This window comes from Clupea harengus, chromosome 13 (genome assembly GCF_900700415.2).
Source record: "Clupea harengus chromosome 13, Ch_v2.0.2, whole genome shotgun sequence".
Taxonomy (NCBI): domain Eukaryota; kingdom Metazoa; phylum Chordata; class Actinopteri; order Clupeiformes; family Clupeidae; genus Clupea; species Clupea harengus.
Genome location: NC_045164.1, coordinates 22706113 through 22722705, shown reverse-complemented (window position 1 = coordinate 22722705; position 16593 = coordinate 22706113). Strand labels below are relative to the sequence as shown.

At 47.8% G+C, this 16593-nt stretch overlaps 1 protein-coding gene across 1 annotated transcript in view; it reads right to left on the bottom strand.

Moving 5' to 3' along the window:
* Positions 1–16593, bottom strand: part of LOC105893431 (WD repeat containing planar cell polarity effector) — a gene marked incomplete at its 5' end in the record, with an annotated part of 68192 nt that overhangs the window by 38079 nt on the left and 13520 nt on the right. Inside the window, 4 exons of the mRNA XM_031578573.2 lie at positions 168–238; positions 2154–2204; positions 6059–6109; positions 9449–9533. Coding sequence (XP_031434433.2) covers positions 168–238; positions 2154–2204; positions 6059–6109; positions 9449–9533 — 258 coding nt within the window. The remainder of the gene's footprint in view (positions 1–167; positions 239–2153; positions 2205–6058; positions 6110–9448; positions 9534–16593) is intronic.

Here is a 16593-nt window from a genome sequence, read left to right as displayed (position 1 = left end):
GTGAAAAAGGAGGGTCTTTTTTTTTCTTTCTCTTTTCCCTCCTCCTGAAAGAGAAAAGAGAATGCTCGTATTTGTTGTCAATCTGTTTTTTTTTCTCTCTTTCTGCTGCTGCTGCTGCTGCCTTTTCCTACTTCCTTTGTCTTAAGAAAGGGAATTTTTTAAGATACCTCAAGCTCCTTCAGCGAGTCACGGAGCTTCTCCGGACGCCGGTTCTTGAGGGCCCATGGGTAACCGCGACCTGCGTGGGGTGGGGGAGGCGGGGGGGGGGGGGGGGGGGGCAAAGAGGAGCAGAGTTTAAAGGTCATGTAACCCGACAATCTCTCACAGAATGTGCAAAGTCATGCACAGTCACCCGCTAGGAAACATAGTAAAGGAGAAATGGTGTTTTTTTTTTTTTTCAAGGAAACGCAGGTCTTGACCTTTCTGTGTACCCTTTCCTGAGGTCAAGGTACAAATGAAATCAGACTGACAGGTAAATATTAAAACATGCCTTGAACAAATAAGGATTGTACCTCCGACAAAAAGAACATATTGGGTTTACACATTAAATGCACGTGGTATTTCAATTAATTCCACATGTTTGAAAGTAAGTAAAACAAGTTTAGCGTTAGCATCATGCTATTACGTGCTCTTAGATGGCGTAGTGCTGATTATTACATATATAATTCTAATGAAATGAGGAACAAAAGTGGGCCCTTTTATTTTAAGTGTGTTTCCTCCACTACGGTTACTGCCCAAGGAAAATAAGTTTTATTCAAGAAGCCCTCAAAAAGTCCTTGTAGTGGCTTACTGGAAGGGGAGGAACTCAAAAACGCTACCATAACATATTTAATACTCCACTTGAAGACAACTTGTTCCACACACAAACCTCCGTAATTTCCCATAAGGTCCCTAGTTCCCTCTTTCCCTCCAGTGCAAACGTTTTAAAAAAAAAGTTAATTGAATTCTCGGTTGAGTTCTGGCTGTGCATATACATTAGTATTAATATAGCAGAGGTGCGTGTGTGCATGTGTGTGTGTGTGTGTGTGTGTGTATATCCCTCATACACACACACACACACACACACACACACACACACACACACACACACACACACACACACACACACACACACACACACACACACACACACACGCATACAGTGGGGAGAGAAGAGGAGGCCTGTTTTTTTAAAGATGGCGTAATCAAATCCAATCTGTTTTTAAACCATTAAGAAACACCCCCTCCCTCCCCTCCCTCCCCTACTCTCCCTCTCTCTCTCTCTCTCTCTCTTTCTTTTCGAGCAGGAAAGCGAGTAAATAAATGCATGTAAATGAGGGACTGTGGGAGAAGGGTGGTGGTGTGTTTGTGGTGGGAGGAGGAGGGGGTGTGTGTGAGAGCGAAGGAGATGCGGAGTTGGGGGGGGGAGCTGTGTGTTTGTCTCCTGATAAGGGTGTTTGCATTCTCCTCCTGGGCGACTGGGGCCACTCCAGACCAGGTTGAGTGACTGGGAGTTATTCCTGGAAGATGGCCATACTTGTATTAGAGACCCTAATGGAGCTGTGAGGTGTAGTTCGTTTCTGACTGACTCAGGCCTCCTGAAAGGAGAAGAGGAGGATGAGAAAGAAAGAGAGAGAGAGAGAGAGAGAGAGAGAGTGAGTGATGGAGAGAGAGAAAGAGAGAGAGAGAGAGAGAGAGAGAAAGAGAGAGTGAGCAATTGAGAGAGTGAGCAATTGAGAGAGAGAGAGAGAGAGGGAGAAAGAGAGAGAGAGCGATAGAGAGAGAGAAAGAGAGAGAGAGAGAGCAAGAGAGAACGAATGCCACTGCTGGGCTGGTCTAACAGTCGTGGTGAGACCCAGTCGAACAGGACCGGCGTGGTCTTCTCAGAGGCTGCGAGGCAGACTGAGGGAGAGGCTAATTACTCCCGCTGACTGCTCTTGCTGCTCCACAGCTGAAAGGAGCAGACATAACAAACAGGCGGCTGAACACGCCGTAACGAGTCCTGCCAATTGTCATCTACAGAAAAACCTCGTCGGAGGCCCTACGCCTTCGGTTTGCCAGCCAGGTCTTACAGATGTTTATTGTTTTTGAATCATTACAGTGGTGTCAGTGAGTTGCCTTTGAACTTGCAGCCAGCTGAAGAATAAGAATAAGTCGTGTGGCATCTTACTTACTCTCCAAAAACTGCTGCTTCTCACTGAAGTAATGATGAGCCGTCAGGGCAGCTGTGAAGAGAGAGATACATATACTTTAGATATAATGAAACAAAATGTAAAATTAATAATAACATGATGATTTGGTGTTTGATTTGATTCTTACCAGCATGTTTTGCCCTATAGTTGTGAATACTATTCTGGATAACTTTCGTAGTGTAGTGTGTGTGTGTGTGTGTGTGTGTGTGAGTGTATTCCATCTGTGTTTACACATTCATTTCCATGGTCAACCCTGAGGGTTCTTCCAGCATAAGGACTTAACGCATGTGTTAGCCTTTGCATCTATGAATCTGAGAACGTATGCATATAAGAGTGTGAGAGAGCCAATGTGTGAGAGAGAGTGCTAGCCAATGTGTCAGTGTGAGCTTGTGTGTGTGTGTGTGTGAATGTGTTGGCCCATGCGGGAGAGTGTAGGCGAGTCTACACGTGAGTGTGTGCTAGTCTGTGTGTCAGCGTGCGCTTGTATTTGTGAGTGTTTTTGCAAACCCCTTGTGTGTGTGTGTGTATGTGTCTGCTAGCCTAAGTGTCAGTGTGTATGCTAGCCCAGGTATGTGTGTGTGTGTGTGTTCAGGCCTACGGTATGTGCGTGTGTGTGTGTGTGTGTGTGTGTGTGTGTGTGAGAGTGTGTGTGTGTGTGTGTGTTCAGGCCTACGGTATGTGCGTGCGTCAGAAAAGCAGAGACAGTGAGGGGTGACTCGGCCAGAGCCAGGGCTTGGAGCTCTGTCAGCACCTCCTCCTGCCCAGCATGGGAGCACGGGAGCCACGCCCTGCCCCGAAGGTGCCCAGCCAAGAGGCCTCCTCTGCCGGCCTCACCGCACAGGAAGCAGGCCTGGCTGCGGGGACCTCTGGCTGCTCGGGACACTTCCAGGATTACTGGAATTAATCAGATAAAGGGGACATTATGATACAGCGCCGGGCCCAGGCCGCTTCAGTGACAGGGGGCCTAGGACTGGCTTGAGGGGGGAGATGGATGGCGAGGAGGAGGCTCGCTCTGCTCAACACCATAAGCTTGGGTCGCCCTCTGGTGGTGGCTGGGAGAAGTGGCCGGAAATAACCTTGCCACTCTTAACTACAGCAGGCACATCCACAGTCAGTCTTTTTCTACAAGGGGCACAAGTGCAAACACTACCTCAAAAGATAGGACCTTGAAAACACAAATCTAACATTTACCAGATGTGGAAATCAAATGCAGTTGGAAAAACCAACGCATAAACCTATGACTTGCAGCAAAGATTGAACAGAAACATTCACTAATACATAAACATTACCACCAGCCTCCTCTTATAAACGAATCAAGGGTCTATTATCCTAATTATCCGCTATTTAAATGAATTCAAATGAGTCAGCTCATTTCTTTCCATCCGATGTCATTTTTTCATCTCCTCCTCAGGTTCCTCTCTCTCTTTCCCTGCGGCCCCCCTCCTCTCCTCCCCTCCCTCCCTTTTTCACTCCTTTATCGTGGCATGCTTTTGTAATCCATCGAATTAAAACGGATTTTTGGAGAGCGACACCGTCCTCTCACCACAGAGGACCGGCGCTAGGGAAGAGCACTGGAGTGATGGAGGAACCACTGACGGGTGAAGAAGGGAGGGGGCGGGGGGGGGGGGGGGCACTCTCACCCCATCCTTGATGATGGGTAGAGGAAGAGAGAGAGAGAGAAGAAAAACAACAGGGGCAGAAGTCTCTATCACACACACACACACACACACACACACACACACACACTGTTAGAGTCAGAGCTTGGCATCAACCTTAATAGAGGGAGGCCTTTGTTAGTAATTGAGATTCATTGATACGGTTAACAGATGGAGATTGATATTTATAAAGTAAATGTTATAAAATGTTTCCCTGGGAACAAGTTACTACTATTCTGTCACGAGATGTGCTGAGATTCCAACGTTGCCGCCACAACGAAATAATCCAGATGGATGTTAGTAAAAAATTCTTAGTCCTGCGATTTGGGCACACCATTTGACAGCAGAATAACATGTTTTGTTGCAAGAAGCAAATGTGGTTGTTTTCAGGCCACGGTTCAGTCAGCCAGACCTCCCAGGCCTCCCAGACCTCCCAGCCCCCACAGCCTGTGCTGCTGATGGCCAAATAAAAAAAATCAAATCTGCGAGGCTGTTTTCCTCCAGCAGGTTAATCCTCTAATTAATATTTCAAGGCATCCAGCAGAGGAGTACCATAAAACAGCGTTCCTTTTTTCCAGTTTACTTTTCATGGCCCCCTAATAAAGTTTTTCGAAAAAAAAGGAGTTTTACCAAGGCTGTATGTCATTTCAAAAGCAAACAACCTAAGACACTGTTTGCCAGTCCTATACAATATAGTTTAAACAATAAGACAAACCCGGACATACGACTTAAAAAGGACACATTGTCAGTCGCCACCAGGAGCCCAGTGGTAGCAAAGCTCCATACAGGCCAGCCTTCACTCAACCATCCAGCAGCCATACAGGCCAGCCTTCACTCAACCATCCAGTAGCCATACAGGCCAGCCTTCACTCAACCATCCAGTAGCCATATAGGCCAGCCTTCACTCAACCATCCAGTAGCCATATAGGCCAGCCTTCACTCCACCATCCAGCAGCCATATAGGCCAGCCTTCACTCCACCATCCAGCAGCCATACAGGCCAGCCTTCACTCAACCATCCAGTACAGGCCAGCCTTCACTCAACCATCCAGTATGATAGAGCTTCAGGTCAGCAGTTACCTGCAGTCAAATATCTCAAAGGAAAATGGCACACACTTGCTTGAAATGATGACACTTTCTAGTGATTACAAAAAATCCATATCCAAAAACAAGCATATTGTGCGCAAGGTTGTAGTCGCAGTGCTCCACTATAAAGACGGAGCAAACACAGGCTGAAGAGTAAACACAGCAGAAATCGATCAGTAATGGATGCCTGAGATCTCTTTTTCCTTTGGTATATTCAAGAAAACAAAGGTCCAAATCCCAGTTTTAATCATCTCTCATTAGCTTCCATCTGTCTGGCGTGCTAAGCTGTTTGAACCATCCTCCTCCAGAGGCCAGCGCTGCTGAGGAAGAGGAGGTCCCTGGAGGAAGGACCCCGTGAGCGCCTGAACACGGCCTGTGAGGTCACTGTCTAAAGCAGATTACACTGTAGCAGAGGGCATTGTGCTGAGAATCAATTAAAGTCTCGCGTTAAAAAGATACGAGAGAGAGAGAGAGAGAGAGAGAGAAAGAGGAGTCGGGGGTGGGGGGGGGGGGGGGGGCATAATATCACAAGCCATCAAACCAAATTAGGCACATTTGGCCACCATTGTGTTCTGGTAAAAAATGAAAGGGATTGAGCAACCACATCTTATGGAGGGCCATTTTGTGCTGTAGGAACTTTCACAGATGTCTCTCTCTCTCTCTCCGGGTTTAGTGATGATGAGCTGATCACAGAGATGCTAATAGGGGAGGAGGTTTCGCTTCTGCTTGACACGGAGGGCTGTGGCCCTCGGATACGACAGCCCCCAGGGGTTCTTAAGAGGCTAGAGACCCTGGCAGGGTGTCAGTGCAAACACAGAGAGGAGAGGAGAGGAGAGGAGAGGGGGAGAGAGAGAGAGAGAGAGAGAGAGAGGCAGAGGGAGAGAGAGAGAGGGAGAGAGAGGGAGAGGGAGAGAGAGAGGCAGAGGGAGAGAGGGAAAGAGAGCGAGAGAGAGAGAAAGACATACAGAGAGGAAAAGAGTGATGAGGAGAGGATTGTGCTGTGTGCGCACATGAGCGAGTGAGAGAGGGATTGACAAAGAGATGGAGAGAGAGAGAGAGAGCAAATGAAAGGAGGAAATGTGTACTGTGCGGAGGTAATTAACACTCAAGGAGGTGCTGCATTACGCGAATCATAAAACACACTTACACTCACCTGGCTCGCCTTTGTCATAGAACTGGTATGTGCCAATATCTGTATCTGTGAGGCAAAAAGAAAAGAGCATATATTAAAGAGCAAACACGCAAATAACTGAGAGAGAGAAAGAGAGATGGAGAGAGAGAGAGAGAGAGATGGATAGAGTGAACTGGAGTCAGAGAGGGTACAGTGAATGAAAAAAGAGAAAGAAAGCATGAGAGAAATGAACAGTGTGCTGTCAGAAGTGGACAGATCAGCAATTTCGCACCGCAGGATAAACAATCATTATCTGCCTGTGTCCAGTGCCATCTGCCTGCTCTCAGACAGAGATAAGAACAGAGGGGGGAGGAGAGGATGGTGTGTGTGTGTGTGTGTGTGTCTGTGTGTGTGGGGGGGTGGATGGAGTGGGTGGGCAGAGAGAGGGGTATTAATAAAGACAGGAGCATATAACTGAACCCCTCCTCTCCCCAGCAAACACACACACACACACACACAGCGTTGCCTCCTCCAGGACAGGCCTCAATGGGTGAAGAGACAGCCAGGTGAGTTTGCCTCCCCCCCCTGCCCCCCCCTCCCCCCTCCCCCCCTGCCCCTCGCTAGCAAACTGCTGTGTTTAGCCTTTTCACTGAAGTCATCATCACTGGGAGGGGGGGGGGGGGGGGGGGGGTCTGTCCTCCATGCAACCCCCCCAATCATCTCTTCAGCTTCTCTCCCCCTCTCTCTCATCCTCTCTCCCACGTCACCCTCTTGATCATCTGCTGGAGAACTCTGATAGGCTATGGCCAATCAAGTCTATATGATATTCTGTGTCCTTATGTGTGTGATTCGTGCACATGTGAGTGTCACTGCCCGGAGCACACACACATATTTATCTACATTATTTCTGCACAAGCGAGTACAAAAAATGACTATCGACACTTTCACAAGGCAAGTAGACAGCAAAACGATCAAAATCCCTCAGAAACGGAAGAAATGCAAACAGCGGCTATTACTGTTTTACATTTGTATGCCCCGTGAGTGTGTGTGTGTGTGTGTGTGTGTGTGTGTGTGTGTGTGTGTGTGTGTGTGCGGAGGGATAAAAACACTATTGTGATATAGGTGGTGCTATCTTTCTGCTCAACACTTCACGGTCTGAAGGCCCCTCCTGATTTTATTTTTTTCAGGGACATATTGACCTCCTCCACCCAAGATAACAAATATAGAAGGTGTGGAAAGAAACAAACAAACACACACACACACACACACACACACACACACACACACACACACACACACATACACATACACACTCACACAAACACTCTCTCTCACACACACACACAATTGCTCAGCGCTCCAGCGGCACACTATGTGGGGAGATTCAGCGGGCCCTGGACACTATCTTCTCCAGAGCAAAACCACCTAGCAGACTGTGAAAGGACCGATGGAGAGAGGAGGAGGAGGAGGAGGGGGAGGAGGAGGAGGAGGAGGAGATGGAGATGGAAACAACAAGGGGAAAAGTCATAGAAAAAGAAGTGTGTGTTGCACAAAGATGGACCGATAGAGACACAAATGAAATGTGTGTGTGTGTGTGTGTGTGTGTGTGTGTGTGTGTGTGTGTGTGTTAGTGACAGGCGCGGCTGTCAGCGACTCATCTTGACCTCTGCGATACAGCCAGAGGCGAATGTGGGCATTCAGGGCTGCACAGAGAGAGACGGATGTGAGGGAATGTCACGCTTGCGTCACCTGATGGAGGGCTGCTACGGGACAGACTACCTGCTCATGTGTGTATGCTTGTGTTTGTGTGTGTGTGTGTGTGTGTGTATGGGGGACTGTCTGGCAAATGGCATAAAGAAAAACATGGCCGCACAGCCCTCCGTTGTCAAGACAGTGCGCTGAAAGAGGAGGACACTAAAAGGTGTGGGGAGTGCTGATGGAGAACCTGAGGCGCTCCTCCAGCCTTTTAGCACAATGGAGGGGAAATATTTTCCTTTCTGAGAGTGTCAAAAGACGACAACGAGAGAGTCTGCACATCTGACACATCCCTGCTGCCGTGGGGGAAGCAAATCCATCTCAACACTTTCTTCACAAACACCCAGGGGTGACCAGCCCTTCAGTTTATACAGCACTCTACTGCCCTTCAGATTATACAGCACTATACTGCCCTTCAGATTATACAGAACTCTACTGCCCTTCAGTTTATACAGAACTCTTCTCTTCTGCCCTTCAGTTTATACAGAACTCTTCTGCCCTTCAGTTTATACAGAACTCTACTGCCCTTCAGTTTATACAGCACTCTACTGCCCCTTCAGTTTATACAGCACTCTACTGCCCTTCAGTTTATACAGCACTCTACTGCCCTTCAGTTTATACAGCTCTCTACTGCCCTTCAGTTTATACAGCACTCTACTGCCCTTCAGTTTATACAGCACTCTACTGCCCTTCAGTTTATACAGCACTCTACTGCCCTTCAGTTTATACAGCACTCTACTGCCCTTCAGTTTATACAGCACTCTACTGCCCTTCAGTTTATACAGCACTCTACTGCCCCTCAGTTTATACAGCACTCTTCTGCCCCTTCAGTTTATACAGAACTCTTCTCTTCTGCCCCTTTCAGTTTATACAGCACTCTTCTGCCCCTTTCAGATTATACAGCACTATACTGCCCTTCAGTTTATACAGAACTCTACTGCTTCTTTACTTAGCTCTCAGCATTTGCCAGGTTGACTAGAACTAGTGTGTTGATGTTTACCTTCATCTCATCCTAATTTACAGTGGGTTAATTGTTGTGCACCACTTCTACCATATGACTTAGGGGGATGTAAAGTAATATAGTTAGCTTGCAGTGATATAATACATACTAATAATCATAAATAATAATAAATCACACAGACTCTGCAATGACGCCGGACAGAGAAATGATGAAGCAGCTGCAGAACTGGTTGTGGTGAATTGCCTTTAGGTGAATGTTTGCTGAACTACTTTGGATGGAATTCAATAAAAAAGCATAACTAGCGTTTAACCAGTTGAGTAGCTAAAAGCAGCCCAATGCCCTCAGAGAAGGTATGAAGGAACTCAATAACAGAGAGAAAGAGAGAGGGAGAAAGAGAGAGAATGAAAGGGAGTGAGAAAGAGAGAGTGAGAAAGAGAGAGAGGGAGAATGAAAGGGAGTGAGAAAGAGAGAGTGAGAAAGAGAGAAAGGGGGAAAGAAAGGAGTGAGAAAGAGAGAAAGAGAGACAGAGGGAGAATGAAAGGGAGTGAGCAAGAGAGAAAGGGGGAATGAAAAGGAGTGGGGAAGAGAGAGTGAGAAAGAGAGAGAGGGAGAATGAAAGGGAGTGGGAAAGAGAGAGTGAGAAAGAGAGAGAGGGAGAATGAAAGGGAGTGAGAAAGAGAGCACGCAGAGTGGATGGGTTGATGAATCACCTTTGACGTGCAAGGTGCTCCTGGAGGACCACAAGTGTAGCTCAGCCAAGCAGAACGACATCTGATGGAGGGAAGGAACCCGAGTCTGTGGAAACAAGAGGGCAAGAACCAGTGAATGGGTGTGAGGGGGAAAGGGCAGCCATAACAACACGAGAGATATCAATCAGAGGACAGCTATGCACTCACCACCCACGAGCAAAAGAGAGAGAGAGAGAGAGAGACAGGGACAGAGAGAGAGAGAGAGACAGGGACAGAGAGAGAGAGACAGAGAGAGAGAGAGAGAGAGAGAGAGAGACAGGGACAGAGAGAGAGAGACAGAGAGAGAGAGAGAGAGAGAGAAATTGACAGAGACAGAGAGAGAGAGACAGATAGAGAAAGAGACAGAGACAGCGAGATGAAACTATTACACCATCCCTCAAGACACTTCCAACCTGTAATCAGCCCTGTCCTATAGAGTGGCCTGTGTCTCTCCCCTCTCCCTCCCAGCCCTGCTGCTGCTACCGCTACTACTACTGCTGCTACCGCTACTACTACTGCTGCTACCGCTACTACTGCTGCTGCTGCTGCTGCTGCTGCTGCTGTTGATGCTGCTGCTGCTGCTGCTACTGCTACTGCTACTGCTACTACTGCTGCTGCTGCTGCTGCTGCTGCTGCTGCTGCTGCTGCTGCTACTGCTACTACCGCTACTACTACTGCTGCTGCTGCTGCTGCTGCTGCTCTCATCCTGGGCCGAGGCCAGAGGCGGGTGCCAAGTGGCGCTGGGCTGTGAAGGCACCTCCACACATCGGAACAAGGTGAACGCGCCTCTATCTGCACTCCGCACAGAATCAGGACAAGGGCCCGGCCCACTGAGCCACAGCCCACCGTCTCGCTCAATCACACACACACACACACTTAGGAATACACGCACACACACACACACACACGCTTAGGAATACACGCACACACACACATAGTTGAATACATGCACACACACACACACACACACACACACACACACACACACACACACACAAACATAGTTGAATACATACACACACACACACACACACACACACACACACACACACACACACACACACACACACACAGAAATGTCCATTCACACATTTACATGCGGACACACAATCGCCGAAACAAAGAAAACACACACACACACACCCTCACAAACTAAATACAGAATACAAACAGCTGCAGGCTCGCTTGACAAGCTGTAACACATTATTGTTGCACAAATGTTTATCAAAAGACTCTCTCTCTCCCTCAACACACGCCATACACACATGCCCATTCAAGGCGCTGTGCCACGCGGTGGTAAAAAATGGATCCTGCCTTGGAGAAAAAGAGACTTGTGCTTCTTTCATGACATAATCTTGGCAGAGCCTCCCTTCCAAATGAGAGCCCATTTATCAGAGGAGAGGAGAGGGTGTGTGTGTGTGTGTGTGTGTGTGTGTGTGTGTGTGTGTGTGTGTGGCAAGTTAGAGCAGTGGGTTCCGTATGCTAAAGTTGGGAGTGAGATTAGCCTTCCTCTGAGAGGAGTCTGACAGAAAAGACCCTCAGAATGTGAGGGAGGATTTCGCCAACGAACGCGTCCCTGTCAGACCTCCACAGGAAATAAAGAAGAGACAGGGAGAGAGACAGTTAGAGAAACAGGGAGAGAGACAGTTAGAGAAACAGGGAGAGAGACAGGGAGAGAGACAGGGAGAGAGAGATATGGGTGGAAATATAGCATGTAAATGACATAACAATGCTGAATAAACCCAAGAGGCACACAGATTGATATAAACACACATACACACAATCATACATACATTCACACACACACACACACACACACACACACACACAAAAGTACATACACACACACACATACACACACACACACAAAAGCACACACACAGATACGCACACACTTTTTACTGCAAACAGCCGAGACAAAACTTCCCAGCTTTCCCCAACCAATCCTCCTTGGGCCGAAGCGCTGACAGCGGCAGAATTACGGGCAATAAAACGAGGCTAAATTGAAGGGGAAGCATCAGTGTTTTCCTGTAGCCATGTCAGAGGGTTAGCCGTTAGCGCTGATGGTGCCATCTCTTATCTCTGGCCCCTAGACTTGCTTGAGAGAGGGAAAAATTTCTGCCTGTCACCCCCCCAAAAAATACTCCTCCTGACAAAATGAAAAAAAATAAAAAAAGTATATATATAAAATAAAACCAGATAAACCGGAGAGCAGAGAAACGCTGGCCCAAGCACTGGCGCTTAACAAGTTTACTGACATAAGAGGATTCTTTCATCGACTAACCAGCTTTCACAGGAAGTCAGCTTTTTCCCCCCCCATCCACACTTTGAAGGCAACCCAATTTTGTCCCCCGACAACAGCAAAGGGATATTCAATTTAGGTCTTGGTGGGGCAGGTCAGAGGTAGATTTTGATGATCGCCATTTTCAAAGCAACCCCATGAAGGTTTGGCAAACGAGCCTGTGTCAAATTAACAGCGCAAAAGAAAATATTTAGGAAGGCACCTCCCTTTACGTATGACATACACAGCTTGCAATGCTCAGTTATACTTGGTTTGACCTTGTGTGTGTGTGTGTGTGTGTGTGTGTGTGTGTGTGTGTGTGTGTATGTGTGTGTGTGTGTGTGTGTGTATGTGTGTGTGTGTGTGTGTGTGTGTGTATGTGTGTGTGTGTGTGTGTGTGTGTGTGAGGGAGATGCACAAGCAGCACTCGGAAGCACAAACAGGAACATTAACAGATGGGCTAATTAACACGACTCCATTCCATCACCCACCAGTCAAAGTGTGTGTGTGTGTGTGTGTGTGTGTGTGTGTGTGTGTGTGTGTGTGTGTGTGTGTGTGTGTGTGTGTGACTCCATTCCATCACCCACCAGTCAAAGTGATTCTTTGTGTCCTCAAAGAGCCCAGCGCTCATTCAGTCCCCAAACTCCCTCTCAAAGTCACCCTGCACATCACAAGGCCCCTTCCACACACACACACACACACACACACACACACACACACACACACACACACACACACACACACACACACACACACACACACACACACACACACACACACACACACACACACACACACACGCATGCACACACACACACACGCACACACACACACACACACACACACACACACACACACTGTGGGAGAGACAGCTGATGATGCTGTATTGCTCCCACAGTGATAGGCCCCTGCCCCCCTCCCCACTGCTGAAGTAGTCGTGCATTAGCATGCTTAAATAGGCTTTTTTTCTTTGTCACGCACACGTTTGTCTCCATGTCTGCGAGCTCCCAGGGAGACAGAGAGGACAGAGAGACAGGGTGGCCGAGAGGACAGAGAGACAGGGTGGCCGAGAGGACAGAGAGACAGGGAAACTGAGAGCAGGGAGACAGGAGGGACAGAGAGACAGGGAAACTGAGAGGACAGGGAGACAGGGAGGACAGAGAGACAGGGTGGACAGAGAGACAGGGAGACCGAGAGGACAGAGAGACAGGGACACAGAGAGACAGGGACACAGAGTAGAGACATAAAATATTGAGAAAAACTGGGCCACCTTATAAAACAAACACAACTCAATGGATAGAAGCAGAAAACAGTGATCATCGGAGATATACTGGCGACGGACGGTTAATATAAGTGTGTTTGGAACTGTGTGTTCAGCATGTGTTCTCACTTTTATATCCAGACGACACACCAACAGTACAAGAACAAGTGATGTCAATAATGTAACAGTGTTTGCTGAGAAGTAGCTGTCTGTTTGTGTGTACGTGGGAGTATCAGCACGAGTGTGTATTTGGGAACACAAGCATGCGGGTGGGCGCCTGAATGTGTGTGTGTGTGTGCCTGTGATTACATTGCCCAGGTCTCTGTCTCTGTCTCTGTGCCAAGGGCATCTCGTTGAGACAGCCCGTCCTTGTGAAGAGCAAGCAGAGAGGAGGGTGGAGTGGGGAGAGTCTAATTACTTTTTTTTGTTACTGCCGAAAGAAAAAAAAAGAAAAACACTACAGCTTTTTTTTTTTATGCCTCCTTCGGTGCAAAGCAACACGTGATCCTTTGAACATCCTGTCAAGTTTTGTCATCTGTGTCTGACAGGCCTGTTTGGGGCACTCTTGCTTAGGGTGTGAGAGTGACTCCAAATTACATGCACTCAGAGAGATAGAGAGAAAAGAGTGTGTGTGAGAGACAGAAAGGGAACGGCGAGCAAAAAAGAAAAAGAGGAGAGTATAAGAGAGAGAGAGAGAGAAAGAGAGAGAGGGGAGTGAGAGCGAGAGAGAGAGAGAGAGAGAGGAGTGTGATAGTAAGAGAGAGAGAGAAGAGTGTGAGAAAGAGAGCGAGGAGTGAGAGAGAGAAAAAGAGAGAGAGAGAGAAAGAGAGAGAGGGAGAGGGAAAAAGAGAGAGAGAGAGAGGGAGTGTGAGAGAGAGAGAGAGAGAGGAGTGAGAGAAAGACCTCCATGAACAGAGCAATGAGAGGGATGTGGGACTGCATTACCGACCCGCCTGGAAGGCTTTGTTCAGTTGTATGTATTTTTGAAAATCAATGCGCTCAGTGTTGTTGACACGGGCAGAGCGAGAGGCTCCCTTTGATAGTGCGCTGCGAGACATCTCCCGACGCACCGCACCGGTCGCAGATGATGAGTCCATCTCCTCCTGGCCTGCTGCCTCAATAGACACCTCAATAAAGACCTCAATAGACACCTCAATAGAGACCTCTCTCAGGGGGGAAAAACATGAACAAGGAAGAGAGCGAGAGCATGAAGAGGTGGACAAAGATAGGAGAGACACAGAGAGAGATAGAGAGAATAAGAGAGAATTAATGTGTCATGGGAGGGAGGGGGAGAGAGAGAAAGGCAGAGAGAGGGAAGCTACAGGGAGGGAGGGAGAGAAAGGCAGAGAGAGGGAGAGGGAGGGAGAGAGAGAGAGAAAGGCAGAGAGAGGGAGAGGGAGGGAGAGAGAGAGAGAGAAAGGCAGAGAGAGGGAGAGGGAGAGAGACAGAGAGAAAGGCAAGGAAAGAGAGAGGGAAGCTACAGGGAGGTTAAACCAGTTAGACACACAATACTGCTGGTGAAGATGAAATGATGTGGCGTCAACTTCAGGGAGATTGGCAGTTTAAAAAAAATGAAAAGCACATTTAAAACGTGAAAAAAAAAAATGAAAACAAACACGGATTTGTTTTCTTTTTGAAACCCAACATTGTCTGCTTGGACAGACACGTCTCAAATGAGGAGTCTGAAACCTGAGACCGGCTCACACAGAATAGCACACATTCTGACTTTCTAAAGCAGTCGGTCGTGTTTATATAGCAACTTCACACAGACTCGTCAAATGCACTTCACCACAGCGCTATCTCTCGAACACAAAAACACATATCTCTTTGTCAGACTTAGACACAAACACGCACAAGGGTGTGTGAATCCATGCTAAGGATGTATTGATATGCTCTTTCAGAGCAAATGATTGATCAGGTTGAATGGCTATCCGTATGTGACTACCAGAAAGGGATGTGGGGATGTTCCAGAGAGTAACCGAACCAGGTCACACCAACATTACATTTTTACGCTCACTAGTTTGAAAGTAACTCAAGATGTGAGAGAACACACGAGCGCTCGAATCACTCCACACCTCACAGTGGCATTTCTCACCACGTTTAGTGTCAACTGAAGACATCCGTTGATGGACAAAACTAGGGAGGCTCGGAGCTGAACATTTAAAAAAAAAAAAATCCAAACTGCATTCTCATAATGGAATTGAACTCAAATGCTATGTCTGTGTTCAGCTACATCCCAAATGATTACACTACACTTAATTTCATTAAGCACAATTGATGGAAACGTCACTATTTCAGTCTAGTTTCTTAAACTCTCTATGACCTTAGTCTGACTTTGAGGCAAATTACGTCATGCACCGTTTGAAGCAGAGCCACATCCGCAAGCCTATAGGACTGCGAGTGTGCCGAGGTGTGTCGAGGGGTCTATGGTATAGCTGGCTGCGAGCCGTGAAAGATTGCAGCCGCTGCAGGATGACCCTGCGCTCCTGAGCAGCTGTCAGGCCTTCACTAATCCCTGTCCCGGGGTGAGAGAGTCCCCTGCCCCCACCCCCACCTGCCGTCCCTGACCCCTTTGGGTGGGTGCTTCCATCTACCTGTCCAAACACTCAAGGTGTAGCATAGATGTGTGTGTGTGGGGAGGGGGTTGTTGAGGAGGGTGTGGGGGCTCAGGTTTTGCGTTCCACATCCCCATCCCCCCACCCCACCCCCCCATCTTCATGCACAGGTAAAGAGGCTGCTTCAGCTTCAAAGGGAGAGGGAGGCTCTTTCAAGTTAGGCCAGAGGAGCTGGAGCAGCAGAGGATCTGGGCAGTTGTGCTTTCAACTCTCTCAGGCTTGAAGTGGCGGAGAGCAGCTTGTTTTACAGAACGGCCGAGGAGCTCCGTCTCACGCTCACTTGGCGTCGTGACGGGGCGCGGGGGGGAGGGTGGGGGGTAAAAAAAAGTGGAAGGGTTTAAGAGGCTTCTTCATACCTCTCGTGTCTCTCTACTGTACTCCGTCAGACAGCAGAGTGGTGCTCATCCCCGACAGCGGTCTGGGTCTGAACACCTGCATCAGAGAAACCACCACAAAACACAAAGCTACTCCTAATTGGTGTTGTCCAGACACAACACAATTTGACTTCTTTAAAGATTTCATTAAAACTTCATTAGCAATTCCAGTAGAATGCTGTTTTGTAAGCTGACAATCACAGAAACATTCCGCTGCAGTGATACATCGTCTCCTGTGTCTGCATGACACCAAAGCAGACAGTGGGAAAATAAATAAATAATAAATAAAACAATCCGTGTTAAAAAAAATAAAATAATGCAAAGCCTCGTTTTTTTTTTAACAAGGACAAGACGTTTGGGCCTTAAGGTCCCTCCAAGATTTAAAAAGGTACCATAATTGAAGCCGGGGGAAAATGACTCGTTATCTCAACCTTATCTGTTCAGCTGTCTCCAGTGCTTATTTAACAGCAAGTAGTGCAGGGCGAGCTCTGGGTAAGGAGTGGGCATTAGTATTCCGGCAGGACAAGAAAGAGAACAAGGAGGAAAGAGAGAGAAAGAGAGAGAGAGGTAGAGAGAGAAAGACAGAAAGACAAAAA